At 39.5% G+C, this 21,960-nt stretch overlaps 1 protein-coding gene across 5 annotated transcripts in view; it reads left to right on the forward strand.

Annotated features, from left to right (window-relative positions):
* Window positions 1–21,960, forward strand: part of LOC306752063 (calcium-activated potassium channel subunit alpha-1a) — a gene marked incomplete at both ends in the record, with an annotated part of 71,836 nt that overhangs the window by 14,383 nt on the left and 35,493 nt on the right. For all 5 annotated transcript variants that reach the window (XM_079235757.1, XM_079235758.1, XM_079235759.1 and 2 more), the window contains 3 exons: window positions 16,061–16,122; window positions 21,219–21,312; window positions 21,396–21,507. In XM_079235757.1, the coding sequence (XP_079091883.1) occupies window positions 16,061–16,122; window positions 21,219–21,312; window positions 21,396–21,507 (268 nt within the window). The remainder of the gene's footprint in view (window positions 1–16,060; window positions 16,123–21,218; window positions 21,313–21,395; window positions 21,508–21,960) is intronic.

Consider the following 21,960-nt stretch of genomic DNA (forward strand, 5'->3'; position numbering starts at 1 on the left):
TGGGTCCTCTGTAATATCACGCTTCTATTTCCTGTTCAGGCGCACTTCCCTTGAGAATGTAATTGTCAAGAGATGATAAGATGGGGAGTGTGTGATGGAGTGAGTCTGAGGTTGGAGTATTCTGGGTGAAAATGTGATTTCTCTTAAATGGTAGAATCCTGCTGAGTGACATTTAGCCCACGTGTGCTCAGTTCTAGAGATCCACCGGGGGAGGAGGGGTGACTGGAACGTCGCAAAGCTATTATTCTGGCCAGAGAAAGGTTTACTATTAATGGAAGCACAGAGCTGCCTTCTGGCACTATTCAGTTTGCACTCTTTGCCCCCAAGACTTTTCTACATGCGTCAATCAAGATAAGTAAGGCTATTTAGAAATGTCATCATTTGGCACGTGAGTCGTACGATACATGTTCAAAATTGTATGCTGTTTAAAAGTACTTGAATGGAGTCTGTGTTCTAGGAACACAATAACCATATTGATCGGACCTTCTTCGAAAATAGATTAAATTAAAATATATGTACAAGGGGAAGAAATTCATGATTTTATTTTTCCTGCCACTGTGTTTCTTGTTTTTCCCCATTTACCTTTGGTATGGATATGTTTCAAGTTTTTTAAACTAAGGTTCCCATTGTGCTTTGGGTGATACAAACAGGAAGTATACTGTTGCCATTGAGTTAGCAGGCTAGCTGCACCTGAGTCCTCTGCACCATGGAAGGTTATGCTACATTAGCCACTAGCAGGTCCTGTTTGCATTGTAACCATGACTGTGCAAAGAACAAAAACAGGCAAGATCATTATGATCCTGAAGGGAAAAGGTCGAAACATGATGTTTTTTTACGAGTCTACATGTAAAGCACTTTATTAATATGATTTCCAAGCAGATTCATGGGTGGCTATCCTCAACCGACATTAAGGAAACTGCTATCACTTGCAGTATAAATTATACTCCTTTCCATTTTTAGTTGTGACTTTGAGAAGAAGCAATTGGCCGGGTGTGTGGTGTGAGTTGTTGGAGAAAGATCAGAGATACAGTGGGACAAAACAAGGAGGAGATTTATTTATTTTTTCCTCATTCTGAACCATTACAGGTTCAGCAATGTTCAAAAGGTCTCTTCCGAGTCACCTCTAGGTCATCATTACCAGCTGTCAAACGACAAGTGCGGCAGATCCAGAGCTGTCTAGGATTACCGGGGTCAACATGTGGAGGAAGTTCTATTGGATGATGGGGTGAAGGAGTCAGCTTCTGTCTTGACCGCCGTCTGGATTTGATGTCGTCCGGGAGCAGCGTCAGGGGAGCAAGGAGCTCTGAACGTAATTATAGGTTGGCCAGAAGAGCACTTTCATCAGGCGGATAAACTCACCTCCTCTGAGGGGCTCTTCGAGCTGCGGCAATTGTGCCACTACATGGAAAAGCTTTTTGACTGATGAGAGTGAAAAGAGAGAGAGGGAGAGTTAACACTTTAGTGGGGCCTGCAGCAGCAATGTCCAATGTGCCATTTGGAAGTGATGGAAGCACTTGTCCTTTACATCGCTGAGGATTCAGCTTGGTGCTGCTTTATTATCACGCGTTTTCCACAGTGTTCAGTAAGTACAGCGCGAAAGGACTGTGCTGAACACAACAAGGAGCATTTACTGAGTGTGCCCTTTTCTTGACATTCCCAGTTGACTCTTGGCTTCGGAGACGGACGCCAGTGTTGTTGTACGTAACAACAGATATTCTACCGACATGCCTGTGGCCTTGTGACAAAGACTGGAGGCTGTTCGCCACCTGTGGATTCTGGTGCCAGCGGGATCGTGTGTTACTTTCACCGCGCCCAGTGCAACAGAGTGAACAACGTGGGAGCGTCACTCGGCTCTCTGCCCGCCTCTAAGTCTGTCGCTATTTTCGGGTGACAGCAGCTGCCAGCCCTGTTTTGTCAGGGCCTTGCAGAAGGAAACAATGCCATGTGAGGCTAAAGTTATTTAGTGGCTTTTGTTGTCCCCGGTCAAAACAACAGAACATCTTATTAAGTCTTTTATGTCCCTAATTGAGAATTTTATTATCTCAATGACTTTCCAAAAATAATTTTCGTGAAATTTATTTTTCTATCTTAAAACGGGAAGAAATAGGACAGGTCAGAGCACTAAAATGGAGAAAACTTAAAATGAAAGCTTTAAGAATTCTATTGTCAAACAGTTTGAAACCTTAAAGACTCGGTTTACACACAACATGAAGATATCTTTTGCAGTTTTTAATTAAAAAAAGTTTTATTTTGACCATTTAAATGAGCTGATCAAATGACTCAGAGGATGACAACGCTAGGCACAGTCATCCATGTCACTTTGGTGAGCCATTAAAGGTTCATCTTGCACCATGTCGAAATTAGATATTATGTTTAACACTATGGACCATAAACCTGTAAAACTAGTGACATTGCTGCCAATTAGCAAACGTTAGCATGCTAACACACTAAAAAACTAAGATGTTAAGTATGGTTACCATTATAAAGCACCACTGTGCACAAGTACAGCCTCACAAAGCTGTCTCGGTTTTACTTTTTCAGATGGACCTTGGTGCATAATCAGCAGCTCATTTGCATGTTCTTCCAATTTTTCCCTTCATTTCGTATGAACAGGATGGTTTTCTGAGCTGTAAATGTGCCAAGAGGTGCTTGTTAACTGTGGCGGTCAGTGTTATTATGCAGCAGGAAATGTGCTTTTCGCCTACTGATAATTGGTTTTAACCAATCTGCTCTTTTCCAAGAAAACTGCTATGTTAGAAATCTTAAAGATCTTAGCTAATTCATACATGTTAATTATACTGAAGAATTTAGTGGTGGTGAGATAAGCCTTTAATAATTTGGAACTTCTCTATGTTTGGCGGACACATTTTCAGCAGGATCTCATTTGGCACAAACAATGGCGAGTATAATTAGTTTTGTGGAGCAGCATCATATTCAAAGAGCAGGAAAAACGGTGGAGCAGTATTATGATAAGAAATCTTCAACTGTCGCAAATTGGCTCACCAGATTGCTATACAATGACCTGGCAAACGCTGCTGTATTAGGACACAGTCTTCAAAGCTCATCCAGTTTGTGCTTCTCCTGTCACAGGAAAAGGATAGATGTTGCAAACTGGTCACATGGCAGGTTCTAACTGTGAAAGTTTACTTTAAGTTCAGCACTCGTTCTGAGCGCCTAATTGAAACCACATTGAGTCTGATTGCAGAATACAAATCCAATCTTATGCAATAATATCTCAGAGACATTATCCACCTGCTGCTGAGCTCACGCCTCATGCATCCCTTCCATTCCCTAAAAATTACCTGCAGCTGCTACAGTTACAGTATGTCCAGCTTCCCAGAAGCAGGACATAATTTACATTTTCACACATCATGGGAATTTCCATTTCCATTGTTAGTGCAGGGCGGAGTTTCTCTCTGAGAGAACCCCTCCTCCCTGAAGAGCTGCCACAGTGGTGAGTCATCGCTTGTGCTCCAATCAAACTCCTTCTGATAGACATCACAGAAGTTATATCTATTTCTTTAGTCCGCTTATGTCTCTTGTTTTCAAGACTTTGAGATAAGTGAGTTACAACCTCATATGAGACTGACAGCGAGAGGCTGGAGGGAGACACATCCATCTCCTCACATCCTAAGCTCTTTACGCCTCACTGTAAAACTGGTTGGGCTGCTTCCAGGATGGCTTAAATCCGGGCTTAGCCACCGTGGGATTTTAGGTTTTATCCTGCACGTTTTGATTGTGGTTATTTTGATTTCTGAATAATGGTGCAAATTGTACATTTAAGTCTCTTAATCATAACTGAGGAGAACATGCTGCTTTGGTATAATTAAAGTAGATTTATTTGATTAATCCTGTCACATGAAAGATATTTAAAAAGGACAACTGAATCCCAAATAGACTTCTAAATCCAGCATGAAAGAGAGAGAGGAAGACGTTCCTGCAGGCTTGACCCAAAAAATGTTTCAAGGATAGCAGCGTTGTTGTCACAGCTCTGAGACGATGTCGTCAGCGCTCAGAGATCAGATCGCTCACTGTATACAGTGACCAATGCCAAACAGAGTTTGGGGTTTCAGGCCGCGGATAGTTACAGTGCAACCTACACAACATGAAACACAAACTGAGCACTTCTGTGTCGCTGCCAACGGTTTAAAGGAGGATCCCCTTTCTCAGTGTTTTAACCTTCATTATTTTTTCAAAATCTGTATAATCTGGATAATGGTTCAAAGCCAAATATAAAGCTACCGTCTTACAGCTTGCAACATATGTGTTTATATTCTGTGACGTGGTCTTATGTAGAATTTAAGTGTGCTGTACAACTTTATACCAATACTGACCACTTCAGCAGGGGAAATTGTGTCTGAAATGTAACCCTTTCTCTGAGGGAGAAAGCCTAGCCAGGTCCATGACAGTGAGTGAAAGAAACGTGTGTTTTCATAATCTAAACTATTACGATAGCAACCTAAATTTAACAGTATAAAAAGGGCAGCAAAAACAAATATCACTTTCCATTCAGCACTACAACACAAGACAAAGGTTATTTTTCACACAGTTGTACTTCAGTGGCCTTTAATGGCTCACAACAGCTCCAGTGTAGTGTGATATGACGAAAACAGCCTGTAATACTGATGTGTAAATGTGTATTAGTGTATTTCAAATCTTTGTGCCACATTTAATAAATATGTTTGTCTTGAAGACCAAACCACTTGGACAAATGGCAACGCTACTTAGTTTAATTTATTAAAGTATAATGGACTCACCGTTTTAGCCCCCGTTCATGCTTCTGGGTTAGATATTTTGTCAGTGGGTGGAGGAGGAAATGTTTGAACAAGAGACTCCAAACATACTTGGTGAACATGTCCTTATTTGTACAATAATTGGGTCAGCGACTTGGATTAATCATCCAAACAGAAAAAGGCTGCTCATCGCAATGTTGTATAAACAGTTGAGATGAAATGTTGTATAAACAGTAAAGGTGAGATGAAATGGTACAATTGCCCCCCGTTGTACACACACGTGTTGTACATACAACACGAGTCGGCCACCTCGGCAAAACTTTTTGACTCACTGCTTTCATGGCCTTACTCCTCTTTGCTGCTGCTGTTATATGTATAGAAAACATAGTTTTGCAGAAATTACCAATATATGCGTTATCAGCACAGCGGACATGTTCTGTCCTCGCTGAGCTTTGACAACAAAGCTTTAAATAAAATCTGACCATGCACTCACAAACCTCTGAACCGATTCCCCAGTCTGTCAGTTTTTTCCTTCACTTTTGGATTTCCAGTAGAAACCAGCAGGCGCCTGTTACTCCAGTTCACTGAGCAGCACTCATTAGAGATCGGTGTGTTGATGTTGGGTAAAGGAGTGAATCAAGAAGTGAGTGGTTATAGAGGCCCTGCAGGCGCTTCCATTCTCTGGAGTATCCGGCTTATTGCCGACAACAACAGTCCTTTTCCTACATGGCTTCCTGCATTAAAGGAATATGGCTGACACTGATTTTTAATATCCGAAAACAATATATTGGATTTCATTTTCCTGGTTTCTCATGTTGGACACATGCAGAGAAAGTATTATTTATATTAAGACATAAATCGACAGCAGCTGTTGGGGAAAGTTCACTGGGTTATTTTGGACCCACTGTTTTCAGCACCAAAGGGTGTTTGCTATAACGGTGTATATAATTATAATGTCATCAACACGCACTCTCTCTGACAATGTGTTTGAGATGATATGATAAGGCTCACAGCAACAAGTAACATATGAAAATAAAGAACAAAATATTTTATATCATCTTGTAATTTTTTACCTGGTGTCAATTTACTACTTTAGAAATGTGCAAAACGTTAAATGTTGGGACTGGAGAGTATTTGAATTTAAGTATTTATAAGGTCTCAAACTGACACAATTGACATAGTTTGGGATAATGTGCTTAAGAGAAAGAGAAAGCAATGGACACAGATGTTGTGTCTCAAAGCCCTAGACATTTTTATTTTCCATACTGGCTTAGTCCCTCGTGTTCATTGTCGCTCCCTCCTGCTTGTCCTTAGCTTCCTTATTCTTGGTCCCTCTGCTGCTGACTGCAGTTGTGTTGCGATGCTTTGCAGCAGCTCCAAGCCGGCTATGTGCCTTCGTGCAGGACTGAAAACGTCTAATGAGCTATTAGAAATGAACCTATAATCAACAAAAACTGTGTGCACAGCGTCAAGTATTGTTTATATCAACTGTATAAATCGGGTGCTGTATAAAAGGTAAGAGCACATAAAACATCTAATAAGAAAACAAGGCTGAAGTTGTAGCCCACAGATGACTCACTGACCTGATGGCAACATTGTACATCCTGTTACATCCCCCAAAACCTCCAAATGATGGGAAGAGTAGTTTGTCTCCACAACACAAACCTCCCAGCAGCCACTTGTTGCACCATCATGGAGTCGAGTAAAATGAGGACAACATGTATGACAATAAGAGACGCGAGACGATCCTCTCCTGAAACATGTCAGCATGGGTTGTTTGATAAATCACCACGGTAAAGGAGACAATTATTTGCACACCGTCTCCTTCTAACAGTCAGCGTTATTTTATGAAAGTTAATGTTTAACCCTATTAAAACAGTTTGGTGTGTTTTTGACATGCCGAGACAAGCAGTAAATTAGTTTTGGACTGTTTCATAGGTGTAAGATCTTCAATGATTATGTCTGTCTTGGTATTTAAGAACTTGGGACCATGTTTATGTGATATCAGAGTTCCCACTTTGACATGGTAACCTTTTGGATTTCATGTGTTTTGTTTAGTACAGCCATAAATACATCAAATCAGAGGATTGTTGTGGTATGGGTGTAGGTCAGGAGCTTTTATTAGCAAATGTCTCTTAAATGTCAGACGAGCCATTTATTTCTAATTTTTGGTAAATCCTGATGTTGGTTCCCCTTTAGAGGATGATGCATTTGGAGTGAGGATGTTATTACTAGATGGCAGGTCTATCCCTTTGAAACTGCCGTAAGGCTGGTAGTGATCCCTAATGATGAGGAAGCAGCTGCATGCTGCTCCACAGGAAGCCTGCTAGACAAAGGAATAATCTGCTCTTATTGACGAGATAAGAGAGAAATCCCTTAAACCCTCCGGTTTTACTCTTAAGTGTGAAAGTCGCAGGCACAAAAGAAAAGCATTGATGAAGCCGTGAAGTACAGGATACTGTACTGGCTGCGCAGCGTACTAACCCTGGGGAATGTAATGCCTGATAAGAGTATTACATTCAATCTGTCTGGGAGGATTTCCATTCAGCAGAAAAGGGAATCGTTCAGTTGAGTTGAATCAAGTTAAGGTTTTAAAATGACTATTCTATTCGTATTGTATGTTGTACTCTAATACCTCCCCATGTGCAAAGCACTCAGTGTACTCAGTGTTTTTTTTAATCGTTTTCTTCAGTATCAAAGTAATCCAGTGATAACTGTCGGTACATACATGTGTGTTCATTGCAAACAGGAACTGTTTAGTACAAAATGGCCAAACACAAAAGAAATACAGGCTAAAAAACTCAAAACAGATACAAGATGTAGCCCACAGCTAGCTATGGCAACATTCTTGTTTCCATCCCCCAAAGCCTCAAATTATGTAAACAGGGGTTTATTTTAAAAGCTTATAGCATGATTATCATCCAAATTGAAGGTAAGGCAAATAATAATGGTTGGTGTGACAAAATTCATCAATGTGAACAGTTATTTACGAAGCCCAGAATGTTCCATTGAAATAAACATCAACATTGTATCTGTTTATCAGATAGCAAAACACTGCACAGAGGTTTATGATATCATGAGGGGGGATTTACCAACTAGTAAATGTATCACAGCGATTGTGATTTCATTATTTTATTTCTCCTAGCAACAGTTGGCAGGTAGACAGTCGGCCACACTACTTTAAACTTCCAGACATACTGTATGTTCTTGCATGTATTTGATGTGAGAAGAAGCTTTTCAGAAGGTGTAAAGATACTCTTTAAGTAATGTTAGACTTGTTGGGTTGAATGCGAGAGAGAATCATCCGCTGGGGTTTGTGGTTTCTTTGTGGTTTGTTCCTTGAAATGAAAGCCGACCAACAGTACAATCTCCCGTGTGATTTGTTAATTTCTGTTATTTATTTTTCTCTGGCAGCGTTCGGTTTTAATAGACATTAATGCCCTACAGTAAAAGTGTTCTTGCTAAACATAAAGTCCTTTGGTTTATGGTTTATGGACTCTGCCAAAATAATAATTACAAACCGCACATGAGCCAGTAATGGCATTACTTACACCTAGAAAAAAAGAGACATTCAGCAGTTTTGGCACTAAAGATGGTACTTGGTGCTAAAAATGAAAGTTAAGAAAATGAAACATTAACTTAATGTCTTTATTTTCTTTGGCACCCTGCCACACCTGAAGGTTTTATGGGCTTTCTATCCTCCTGCAGTTATGAGCCACCAACTCTATGGTTCACTGGTCACTTTCATGTCCTTGATAAACCAGAGGATGAAGAAATATCTTACACTTTGCAGACTGGCACATTGAACTAGTCCAGCTCTGTGTCCTTCAGTTGGGCCTCAGTCGTGCATCACTCGATTGATAAAACAGCTCGGGCATGATCAGAATGACACATGATGAGCTACTTTCTTACCACACACGTCTGGGGATTATATAATATTTATCATCCTTCTGCTGCTGTCGTCAGTGACTGCAGCCCTTTATGCAATCTGATTCTTATCTTATCTGATAATGAGTAATGTGACACTTTCTGCCAAGATGAGATGAAGTATTTCATTAAGATCTGATGCATTGATTATATTTCACTGTATGAAGCTTCCTTCTCTGATAAAGCCAATAAAGCCAGGCTTCATTTCCCCCCTCATTCTTTTCTCAAAGTGGAAATGTTATCCTCTTAAGGGATATTAGTTTGGATCAAAGTTGCATGTTACTCATGAAAAAGTAATAATTGTCAAAAAAAACATCATACATTTTTCATTTTCAGCACACGGCACTTTATTGGTTTTTGCACTGAAAACCTTAAACATGAGGAGCATGGTGACTCTTTACCCTCGAGTCTGATCCCAATAACTGCGAAAATGTTGTGCTTTTTTTATAGCAAAAGGTGTTTTGCAATTTCCAGGAAACACGTGACAGCTGTCAATCACTTATACTACTGTGCTAATAGTTATCTACACAATCTACATCTACATAACAATGGCAGCTAATCGGCCAGGCTATCAAACACACAAGTGTAAAGGGCGTATCATTTGGTACGGACATGTCCCAACCAATGCTCAACAAATACTGACTAGTCCTGAGCAATAATTTAAATAAAAAAGATGCTCTTATACCGCTCTAAATTAGCGAGAGAATAACTTATGATCAGATGGGCGTTTTTTCTTTTTTACAGCAGAAGAAAACAGCCTGGATATAATACAGTTTTGATCTCTATAGCTAATTTCCCCCTTCATGACAACTGTAACGAGGGTGAATTTATTCAAATTAAATTAAGTCGGGCATAATTGAGGTGTGGTGGCTTTGAGTGACATGTGGGTGCTGTACCGGTTCGCTAGCTGCTAGCGGTCTGCTCTGCTGCGTCATCTGTCCCACCTCAGCTCCGCCCACTTTGAGCTTCACAACGGCTCTTTAGAAACCTCTGGGTGACGTCCAGGAGACTACGCCGACATTTTAATCGGCCATGATTTGTTCACGCCATGGTCATTTTTCTCTGTAAGAAGTTGAAAACAAATAGACCGAAAACAAATTGATCAAATTAATTTTTTCCTGTTGTGAAACGATGAACTATATGTATCGGTGAATGTTACACAGCGCAGTGAGTAACTACAGTGGTTTTGGTCTTTCCTGCCCTTTGACTTTGTCACAGAACAGCTGCGATTTTGACCATTTAATCATAATATCTTGTTTAGGAAGATGAGGCTGTAGCCTGTTATGAAACACATGCTGGGTATGTAATGCTAAGATCATGCTTTAGAAGGGTGTCGGGCTTCAGGAGAAGCATCCAATACCCCATTAGTATGCATGTTTTGTTTTTGCCTGTCACCACAAGCATGGAGACTTCGCCAGTGAGCGCATGTCTGAGCTGAACAGTTGTCTCTTGAAGGCCCAATCTATCATTTTCTTAACCATCTAATTTGCAGATAGAGCTTATATTTGCATGTATAATGAGAACATCTTGGCAGATTGATAACAAAAATTGGTTTGTTGGCAGATAGTAATTGAAATCGTGGGCCTGTTTTGCTGTTGCGTTCACAAACAAGACTTCGAGCATCAGAAATGATTTTTAAGTTGTAACGCAACATGTTATCTTGTTAGACATTGACGATCTTTAAAATTGTGTGGTCACAAGGTTGATACACAAAAGGGGCCTTTCAGTAATTGTTTACTCTATCGGCAAAGACTAATAATTCTGATTGACATTCATCCACTGAAGTCTCGCAATATAATCAGGATTATTATTTGAGCCATGATTGTGGAGCCCTATTTGAGCCCTGTGTGTTCTCTAAGTGCTCTAAATAGACACTTGAGAACCCCAAAGCATCAAAAGGTCACACTGATGTGAGTGGCCATCATCCATCATGGTGCTTCAGCCGCAACTGCAGAGCTGAAGTTGCAGTCTGTAAACAAAGTCTAGTTATGGAGGACAGTCATGATGACCAAGGTGTCTCTCACAAGGCTCTCTCACACAATTACAGCTGCTCTAAACCACACAAGCATCACAAGTGTAATTTAAATGATTTGTATCTTTGCAGGGTGATTCACGGTCAATTAAATGAATAGCAAAATAATATAAAAAATTCCTAATTACAGTCGTGTGTGCATATTTTTCTAAGGCTGTCCTGTAGTTTTTCAGGGATGGAAAATGACAATAATTCAAAAGAACAAATACTTTTTCATGCCAGAGAAAATGTCTCCATTGATTGAACATTATAATCACTCTGCCACTCAAAACCAGTTTTCAAGTTCTGGAAAAGAAAGCTGATTAAAGGGGAATGGAAATCCACTTATGTAGCAATTCATATCACAGTCTGTAAATGCATTATTCAGCTTAAGGATGGGTCCTTGTTTTTTTTTTACCTCCCCGTCAATTGTGCTATTCTGTATTTTTTTTTTGTGTTTGTCATTATGCCCAAGATGCGTTATTAATCAATATGGCATTTGAGGACAAACAAATAGACTGGCTGGAATTTACCAAGAAAGTCGTCGGGTCATTTTATTTTGGAAAGCAGCCCTGTGTTCCTGAGAAGCTGCTGGGGGTCAGACAGGGTCACCCCTGAGGAACACCAGGCTTATGCTCCTATGCACATTTAAGCTGCACACAGTTACAGCTAGACTTGCATGAACTGAATGTGAAGGTGGGGAAACTGAGGGTTCAACCAAATAACGCCGGACAGTTGACTGCACACACAAATCCCTGGCATCCCTCCAATGGGAGCTTTGATCCCACAGTGACCGTAGGCTTTAATGGAATATAGAACAAACTGACACCTGGTTGTTCTGAATCCTGCTTTTAGTAACACGGCCCCCCTCTGCAGAATGTGTAAAGCGTGTTTCTACCGTATTAAAATGTCAGTGAGCTGCACACTGCAAACTATGCTTATAATACACAATGAGCCAAACGCATCCATCGTTAATTTGCATCTAACAACCACTGTGTCTTACCCCAACTGCAAAAGAAGAACAAAAATGTTATTCTAAAATATCACCTTGGACTTTGAGCTTCCTCCCCACAGTAAAAGAGATTTTATTCTGCCCAAGCAAAGTTCCTGTTTCTTTGGCAGGTTATTCACGCTGGTTGATGGTGAGTCACACTCCAGGAAGAGTGGAGGAGCATGAGTGGGTTCTCTGATGTTTGTAGGTTGACTTCTGAATGCTTGAGACCTGCTGGTGCGCTCTGCAGGGCCGTGACATACTGTGCATCATAGACGGGGATGATTGGTGCTATTATAATCTGTTGTGAAAGTGGACTGAACATAATTGTTCACACATGCATACAATTAATATTTTGTTGTTCTGTTATAGCTACACATTTTAAACGCTTCATAGTTGAACTTGGAGATTTTTAATAATTTATTACATTTTATTTAAAAAAAATCCAGCCAACCTCATTTCCCCAGTTTTGGGGATGTTTGTTCTGATTGTGCGATTGTGTTCTGTATTAGTTTTTTACTCAGACTTAAGACTTAAAGAAAGTCAAGAGAACTTCAACACTGTGAAAAATGACTTAAAAGCTTATTTTGAGACGTAAAAGCAGAAACACTCAAATCCATTTAATTTACAGTGTGTATACTGCTCAAAATCCCAAATTTGCCTCAAAGGATTAAACGATCTGTTGTACATAAAACATCCTCTGCTCAATCCCAATATTTTACCTTGAAAATCAAACGTCTTAATATATATATATATATATATATATATATATATATATATATATATATATATATATATATATATATATATATATATAAAAAACTAAACATTGAATTTGCATTTGGAAATTCGACTTAGACTTTGAATTGTTCTCTTTTCTAATATTACTGGAGACTTGCTCTGGACTGTTTTCATAATAATAATAAAAAAATCTCTGGCAGTATATCTTTTTTTCCCCTCAGTAGTTTCTGAAAAGTGGTTTCCTTGCTGGCAGCGAATGATGATTATATAATTGTTTTGTATCACTTTGTGATTTCCTTCTTCCATTGTGTACTTGGCAACAGCATTAAATAAAGAGTACACAATGTTTGTTAACAAAAATAAATGCGGATTGGACTGAGCATGTCTTGACAGCTCTTGTGGTCATCATGCAGTTGTCGGCCTTCCGTGAGTCTGTAGCTGGAACCATCTCCTGATACAGATGTGATGCATCATTATCCGCTGACTGAGATGAATGCTGAATGCTGGCACCGTCTGCTGTCACCTCATTGACAAACCCAGTCATGATTTCCCCCTCTTTGTTGCAGCCTGTGTGTTATTTACTGCCGTCACTGAATCTTCCCCAGCCGGTGGCATTAGCATTTCTAGGGTTGCACCAACATTGTTTCCACTTTCTAAACTGGGATGATGGTCAGAGGCATAAAGAGATTTCCTGGCTTTCAAAGAGGAAGGGTCAATTAAATTTGCATGCGGGTGCTTTTTGTCACTATAGAGCCATCAGTGGTTGCAGGTTGACAATACAATTTTACATCATGGAAATGAATTAGTCTGAGCTCATTCATTATGGATGCCCATTGGTTTCTTGTTCAGGGCGGCTATTGTGCTATTTCTAAATGGATGAAAGCCAGGTAGGGTCGCAGATAGCCTGGCACTGTATTCCAGAATGTAAAACATTTGTTCTGGTCATCTCTGTGTCTCTCTTGGTTGAGCACTAGCACTGACTTTTACATGAGAAAATTAGGATACTTATTCTGCAACAGTATTAATAAGTTGTTTTGCTTTTGCCTTAAGTAGGGCTTGGCGATACGGCCAAATCATCATCTATCCAGACATCAATACCCCAAGATATGTCATGATATAGCACGTTTTATTTTTATTCAATAAATAAATAGTCCTTATGAATTAACCACATCATTTACATACTGTGGTGTGAATCAAAGGCGTGACAAATTAAAATGACTGAGTATTTTTTTCATTTGATTTCTGAACTTCTGAGCAAAATGATCAGATTTTCTGAGAAATTTTTGTTGGTATGTGCTTGTTATTATCAATTTAGACTGTAATTGTGTTTCACGGTATCTATATGAAAATATATTATTTAATAACGATAAGATTCCATAGAAAGACAATAAATCATATTGAATTATTGCCCAACCCTGTTCTAAAGATGAATAAATGATGTACGGTCAACACTATTTTTTAAAGAATACAAAATCTAGGTGCTACATTACAAAATGTAAAATGCGCCAACTAATGATCTGTGTATTATATGTTTGAATGTGGAGCCTATCTGCACTATTTACACTTTTTTTGACTACCGTCTTTAATGTCTTTTTTTTAAAAATCTTTTTATATTTATCTTGTTTACTGTATATTGTGTGTGTGTAAAAGTACGAAGAGCAAAGTGAAACCGGAGTCAAATTCCATGTATGTGCAAACTTACATGGCCATTAAAGCTGGTTCTGATTCTGATTCTGATCTCAGGTCGACCACGAGTGCAGAGTGTATTTGTGTGGCAGGTAGTTTCTATATGGGGAACAGGTGCAACTGACAGAGGTAATGAATGATGCATGGGTGACGGGGAGATCGCACGGTTTTTGCCGCAAACAAGACCCTCCAGAGGGAGACCGGGAAGCTAATGAATAACAAGTTGTATTGACAGTTGTGAACATTAAACAAGAACCTCACCCAAAGATACGAACGGCCTGGAATCTCTTTGTAAAAGCGAGTAAGGAACAGGATCTTCTCCCGCACCCAGCCGAGTGGCTAGTCACGGAAATCAGTCACTATAATCTGTGTTGCATTTCAGTTGCTTTGTAGCCTACTTTGCAATATGTATGCTCTAAGTGGGAAACAGAGTTGTTGTCTCCTGCCGTCCATTTTTGATAATCCTCCTCCACTTTCTTTTCCGGTGAGACAAACACGACATGACAGCAGTCACCTTTGAATTTCACTGTGTGATTCCGAGTGACAATAGTAGTAAGAGAGAGTGCAGGTTATTTTCCTACGAGGTCGAGTTCTGTTTGACTTCTAAATATTTAAATATACAGATTTATTCTGTGTTTATTTCCCATTTAACTCTTTGTATTTACAGTTTAGCCTGTGGCATTCGTCTAAGTTTCACGTAAGCCATATCGGTTTCCGAGCTGTCACCTGACAACTCTTGCTTTGTTTGCTAACACCTCTGGATCTCATGTTTATTACCCTGCAACCTGCCTCCCACTCCAGGCGTCCATTTATTCAGCAGCTCCCCCCAACCCCCCTGCAGAAAGACCAGATAGACGAAGTGACAGAGTAAAAGCAATGCCCTGGTTTTTATTATCATGCTGCTCCACTGTGGCCACCGAAAGCTTCGGGCTCAGCTGCATCCTCCCGTGTTTGTGTCTGTGTCTGTGAGGACTGAAGCCATTTCTGTCACCTCGCCCACTCTTCCGCTGCCACATGATGAACCGAGCTCTCGCGTGTTTATTTACACTGTCGGATATACAGTAACTGATTTGTGACACTGCTGTTCCTAACTGTGACTCTCTCTTTCTGGTTTATATAACGCAATTATAATAGGCTGACGAGATGTATCAAGGTCTGTCAATGCTCATTTGTAGGCATTAAACATTCACTGAGCACCTTGAAACACATTTCTGTAATTTCAAGGTGTGTAGCAAATGTCTAATGCCTATTAATGTATTTGCTCCTCTGTTCACTTTAAGTTTGGTTGTCTAATAAGAAAATAAATTGTAGAACAAAAGATGTAGAGCTGCACCTAACAATCATATTCGTCACTGAATTATCAGCTGGTTATTTTGATTAATCATTTAGTCTGTAAAATGTAAAAAATAGAAATAAAAATGTCCAAATCTCCCAAAGCCTGAGTTGACGTATTCACATGGTTTGTTTTGGTCGACAACTTTATAATGATGTCATGGAGTTTTTGCTGAATAAACAAAGAAACAATTAGTCAAATAACTATGATGCAGATTAATTTTCAGTTGTTTGACTAATTGTTGCAGCTCTAAAAAGAAATATGTACATTTTATGAATTCTTAATTTGAATTGAATTAGCTAATATCTTATTTAATTTCTCACTGATCTATTTATTTTTCTAGTTTAATGAATAATGCACTTTAACAAAGGTATTTTCATCCTCAAATGTAAATGTTTGTTTGTAATTTGTTCTTGTAAAACTCCTCCACACCCCAAACATCACTAATATATTAGTTAATAGATATTAGAAATGAGAATTTCAGGTTGGATGCATACAGTTGGTTTCCTCCTGTGCAACGTATCTGAAAATGTATCATCTACTTTTTAATTCTGAACTAGTTGTTGTGTTAAAGTCTGTTTTGGATGATTAACTATAACACCTTAAGTAAAATGCTCCTTTTGTCTCATTTTCCCCAGGTGGTGCTTGTATTTGCTCTCAGCATTGGAGCCCTTGTTATATACTTCATAGATTCTTCTGAGTAAGTATTTTTTAGTTTTTTACATACTTCATTAATAATGCTATTCTGGTTTATAGGTCCTTGTTTAACTTGTTCCACCCCACAATATTTGAGAGATAAAAAAAAACTGAGAAGTGGCCTTGAGTTGGTCTCCAGGTGTTCGGTCCTGATGTCCCTTGCTGTGTTTCCAGTTTTGTATCAGAGGAATGTAGACATTTTGCAATTGTGTGAAGGTCTTTGGTTATGTGTCATGGAAAGATTTATGATTTGGATTACCCTCAGAGACTACAGCCGTTAACTGGTTCCTACCCTCTCGTAAATTCTCATATAGTGCATATGGCGTAGTTTTATCCTTAATAACATTGAGTGCTTTGTGCCCTGTATGTGGTATTTGAGAGCACATACTTGTGCTGTTATGATTCAATCTCCTTCAAGGTAAACTGCTCCAAGTTTGCCGGCAATCTCTGTTGACACACTGCCAGTGCTCACAGATGCTTAATCTCTATATTAAAAGGATCAAACTCTTAAATAGGCAGGAAAGACCCAAGTTCCTGTTCAAAACCAATCACCGTCACTCATCAAACTGGAGGAAGTGGGAAAGCCTTTTAGCTTCATGTGTACCGTTACTGCATCCCGGTGGTGTTCGGACAGGATGTGCCATTAAGAAATAGCAAAATACACCAGGATAAAAGCTTTTATCGAGCCCAGAGGGAGTCTCCGCTGCGTAATCTGGCTCATGCTCCTGGGGGCAGGCGTTCAGGTTATTTGTTATTTCATAAGACTCCACACAGCTGAGGGCTTGGCTTGCGGTTTCGAGCATGATCTCATTTCATTATCTGGACAGGCTCAGGTAGAGTTACATCCTCACCAATGCCATCTGTGGCCTCCTGTTCTCAGAACTTGGCGCCTATTACCTTGTACACCTCATGAAGGTTGACCTATGACCTCTGTCTTTAACCTTTTTAAGCATAAGAAAGGCGTTGTTATAAATACACAATGAGGTACGATGCTGCGGCACCTGTTCAATGACTTATATTCATATTCATCTACAAGGCTCTTTGTCCCAGTTTTCATTCAGTCATGTCCAGGTCTTTCTATTATTCAGTATTTTTTCACTACCTGTCAAGCCAACAGGCCCAGTACTTAAAGGAAGAGCGGCCAGTCAACCGCTCTCTTGCATGCTTCAAAGAGGCTGCCGACAGTAACAGATCCAGCCCTTCCTGTAATTAGTCCTGTGGGGCTGCTGAGGCTGTCCTATGATGGGCAGGCTGACCTGGCTGGACTTGTCACAGAGAGAGACAGACGTCAACACAGCAAGACCCACTTAGATTCATAGAGAAGAACTCCAGCTCCGAGCCGCACAGAGAGGAAGAAGACAGTTTGGTCCCACAGGAAGTTTTACTTTCTAAAGTTGTAGTCGTGTCTGACTTTGCACCCTATTCATGTAGTCCGGTGTTACATCACTGTTAAACTAGATCTGGGTGTCAAAACTCAACACTGAGTACTGAAAAAAGCTGGAGTTGAATACTCATACTCTTATTAGTAGACTCTTATTCTTTTGTTAATGGGGGGGAGAACAACTTCACAACATGACGGCAAACCCACAGCCTGGCATATCATTGTCCTATAGTTTTATCTTTGAGTTCACGACTTCAATTAATTTCAACTCAATTTATTTTGTTAGAGCTCAAAATTAGGGTTGCAACAACGAATCGATAAAAAACGATCAAAAGAGTTGGCAACGAATTTCATTATCGATTTGTCACGCGATTATTACGCCATTCAATAAGTCGCGGAGAAGAAGAAAAAGAGAGGAGCAGAGCAACTGGCCTGCCAGCGTGTCTGAGATTAGAGTGAGACACTGAAAAAAGCTGAGGTTGTGATCTTCTCAATAAAACATCTTTGATGTGACGTGTCGAGTCTTGGCCAATCAGGGCCATGCCATAACATGCCATAACCCCCCGGTCTGGTTCAGTTCACGCTGTCACTCGTTAACGTTAAACCGGCACACCGGCGGATCTGGCTGCAGGTTGTTTTTTTACTCAAAGTAGAATTAAGCAAATCATGTAGTTGGGCTTAGCCAACAACGTGATTTTGTGGTCATAAGAGGCCCAGATATTGATCAGATGATGTGAATGAAATAGTTTAAGGAAGAGGACGCTCTATATGCAGCGCAGCTTGATGCAGGGCTGAGCTGAAGTGGAGCTGGGTCTGAAGGTGGAGGTCAAAACAGCCGTGAAAGGAGCAGTACAGCTTCCCACTGTCCCAGTGTTTCATACATATTGATAACGCAGGGTATGCTAAATGCAGCCTCTGCTCCAAGGAGATCAATTACAGTAAATAGGGCTCACATTTGGCAGATGCAAAGCATACATGTGTATGTTTTTTGTGTTAGTCCTTTTTTTTTTTCAATTAACAGCTCAGGGATGTTCAAGGAGCAACCTGTTTGTGCACTTTCTGAAGATTTTTTTGCATTGTGAATTTGCACTGTGAGTTCTGTTTTTGAATAAAGGGTTGGAAATTAATGCTTTTTTTTGTTCTTTTATCCGATTCATTGATTAATTGAAAAAAGAATTAACCGATTAATCGATTATTAAAATAATCGTTAGTTGCAGCCCTACTCAAAATCACAAATTAGCCTCAGAGAGCTTTTGCAATCTGTACAACATATTACATTATCTGTCTAAGGACCATTGCATCGAAACAGGAAAAAACTCCCTCTCAAAAAAAGTACGACTTATGATGGATTGAAATATAGCCCAATCAGAAAACATCTTTCTTTTTTAACTGCTTAGTCAGTTTGTCAGATGTGTTGGAGAAGTTTGGTTTATTTTGCCTCATAACAATATTACATATATTGCTCAAAGTAAGGTATAAAAAAAGTGAACTTGTACAGTAATGAAGATTTTCAAACAACTCCTGGTTGAAGTGATCTGCGTGACCTTTCCCTCTCAGTGCATTCAGCTCCTCTGCAGTGCCATCACATAACATGAAGGTCTCCTCCTGTTTGATCTGAGTCTGGATTGCATGAGGGAGAGAGAGACCAGAGTGACTTTGGGCAAGAGGGTTTGTGATCCATAACCAGCTTAGTCCTCTTCCAAAGCAGGTCTACTGAAACTCAATTATTTAACACCGCAGGTCTGCCTCCGCTATATGGTCTGTCACGCTGCTATGACGGGGATTTGCCGGGCTGATGTGGCATTACAGTGAATGAGGGCAGAACTATATCTACGTATATTAGGACTATTCTTAGATCTAGCAGAGATGTGCCTAAAAGAAGATCCCCTTTTTTTGGGTGTGTATTGTGCAAAAAGATGCACAAAGTTGATAAGGATCTTTTATTTTATTTTTGTCAGCCCTTAAGATAAATATTAAGGTAAATAAACAGGATGTTCATCAATACTGTCTCGCTTGAACCTGGGATGAGATGGGACATTAGCGTGAGGTGGATAAAGACAGATTGAGTTCTCATCACATCACCACCCTGATCATCAACTGAGTGTCACTACTGTGCATTGGATCGGTTAAAAAATAATCCCAGAGGTATTTCAATGTTACCTAATTCCAACTCCATGAGGACAGCGTTTTATGGGATTTTATTTTTTTACATAACAAAAGCAATTTGCTTTAATCTGACTGGTATTAAACAGCACAGGGGAGACTGTTGCTGTTGAATGTTGAGTGTAGAAGACTAACAAAGAGGCACAGCAGCAAACTGAAAGAAGGAGAGGGACCCGGTGGGCCCTGACATGCTGCAGCAAAGAAACACATGATGCAGGGTAGCCTGGGCTTTGGGAAAGTGATCCAATTAATCAATCATTGTGATTGTATCATTTTTGGAGATGAATGAGGTAGAATGAATAGAATATCCCGTATTATAATTTAAATTTTGATTAAAGAACATTTGTGTCGCAGAAATAGACTGTATACAGGTATATGTTTTGCTTTTATTATCCTGTTAATCATCTCATTTACTGACCCGACTGCAACTAATTATTATTTTTGTAATCAATTATTCTATAGTAGATTGTTCTATTTGATCAATCGATCATTTCTACAAGTTCCCAGAGTCCAAGTTGATGTCTTATTTTGTTTGACCAACAGTCCAAAACCCAAATTAATAACAGTACATCATGACATATTAGAAGACAGAACTAGCAAATTAATCAAATAACAAAATTGTTGTATATGTTCTGGAAAACGACTAATTGATTTATCAATTGATTGTTTCAGCACTAACACGATTAACCAGTCATTGTTTCTATCACAAAAAATCTTCTGTTCTATTTTTTATAAATTTCACTCTACTTTTAATTTAAATGATATATTAATCAAACATATATTCCACATCACAGATGTACATTACATCAATTAACTGTCTTTCTCCACGGCATTGTTTTGAATTTTGAATGTGAACCTGTGTTTTAATTTTAGGTGTGAATAATATTTTGAGAAGGATATCGTTTAACTTCCAGTTCATATTTTTTATGACACAATCCTACTAACCTATTACAGCCACATTCATCTGGTTAATTATTTCTCTTTATTCTTAGTGCCAGATACAAGCTTTTTGAGGGTGAGACTTCACTGCATTGCTAGCATTTGCTATGGCTGCCTGATTTCATAAAATAAGACATGAACCCTGCATGTATTTAACCCTTAAACTACTGCCTTGGCTCTGCATTCCCATCATGTTTGAATTAATTTGTTCCTGAAATGTTTATGAGATCGGAAATGCGGGCCGTTGAGGAAAACAGCGGCATTTTCATAATGCGATATGGCACCTGGAATATGACAGATTGTTTTGCAGTTATTTAAGGGTTAATCGGGCATCTCGACAAGTTATTGCTTGAGTGACAATAAATGCATGCCCTTTCTCAACAGAAAAAAACATTGGAAAATACCAACTATTGCACTTTTTTCAACACTTAAGTTCCCTCTTCTTTTGGAAATCTTAAAAGTGGAAAAAGGAAAAGAAGAATGCATCTTTTATGCTTTTTTATACCATTGATGTATATACATTTATATATATAAATGCATTTTACCAAACCTTTCCTCACTTGACCACCAATATTTGTAGGAGATTAACATACCTTATTTCTCTCTCTCTCTAACAGTCCAATCGAGTCCTGTCAGAACTTCTACAAAGACTTCACGTTGCAGATCGACATGGCGTTCAACGTGTTCTTCTTGCTGTACTTTGGCCTCCGTGTAAGTAAAGCGATTAGATGTCCTTTATTTGCACTCTTATCTGTCAACTGTGAATCTCACCTTTGACCCTTCATTCCCATCAGTTCATTGCTGCCAATGACAAGCTGTGGTTCTGGTTGGAGGTGAACTCGGTGGTGGACTTCTTCACTGTTCCTCCAGTGTTTGTGTCCGTGTACCTGAACAGGAGCTGGCTCGGTAAGGATGCTCCCATTGCTCACAACCGATTAACAGGCCCTGCATTGTAGAGCGGATTTTCAGGCTTGTATTTCCCAGGAGCTTGTGCTGCCACCCAGTGGATTTAACATGTCTAACAGCTGTTAGAACGCACCAGATAATCTCAGTACGTCACTAGACTCACCTTAATCGAGCACACCTTCAATATTTGCCATAAATATTTGATAATTTTGTCATGAAATTAACTCTGTGGAACGTTGCATGACATGCATGAACAGTTTGAATGATTCTCACTGTAGTGCATCAAAAGAAGAACGCTCATAGCACAGCATGGAAACTGTAAAGCAGTCTTAATGAGCATTACTCGTTAAACTAATGCGTGGTTGCATGCCACCACTATCAAATATTGTATGGCTGTCATCTGGTGTGCCATTTAAACTTGCATTCATGCAATTTGATTTAAATGGAAATGTA

This window comes from Taurulus bubalis (genome assembly GCF_910589615.1).
Source record: "Taurulus bubalis genome assembly, chromosome: 2".
In the NCBI taxonomy this organism is placed as follows: Eukaryota; Metazoa; Chordata; class Actinopteri; order Perciformes; family Cottidae; genus Taurulus; species Taurulus bubalis.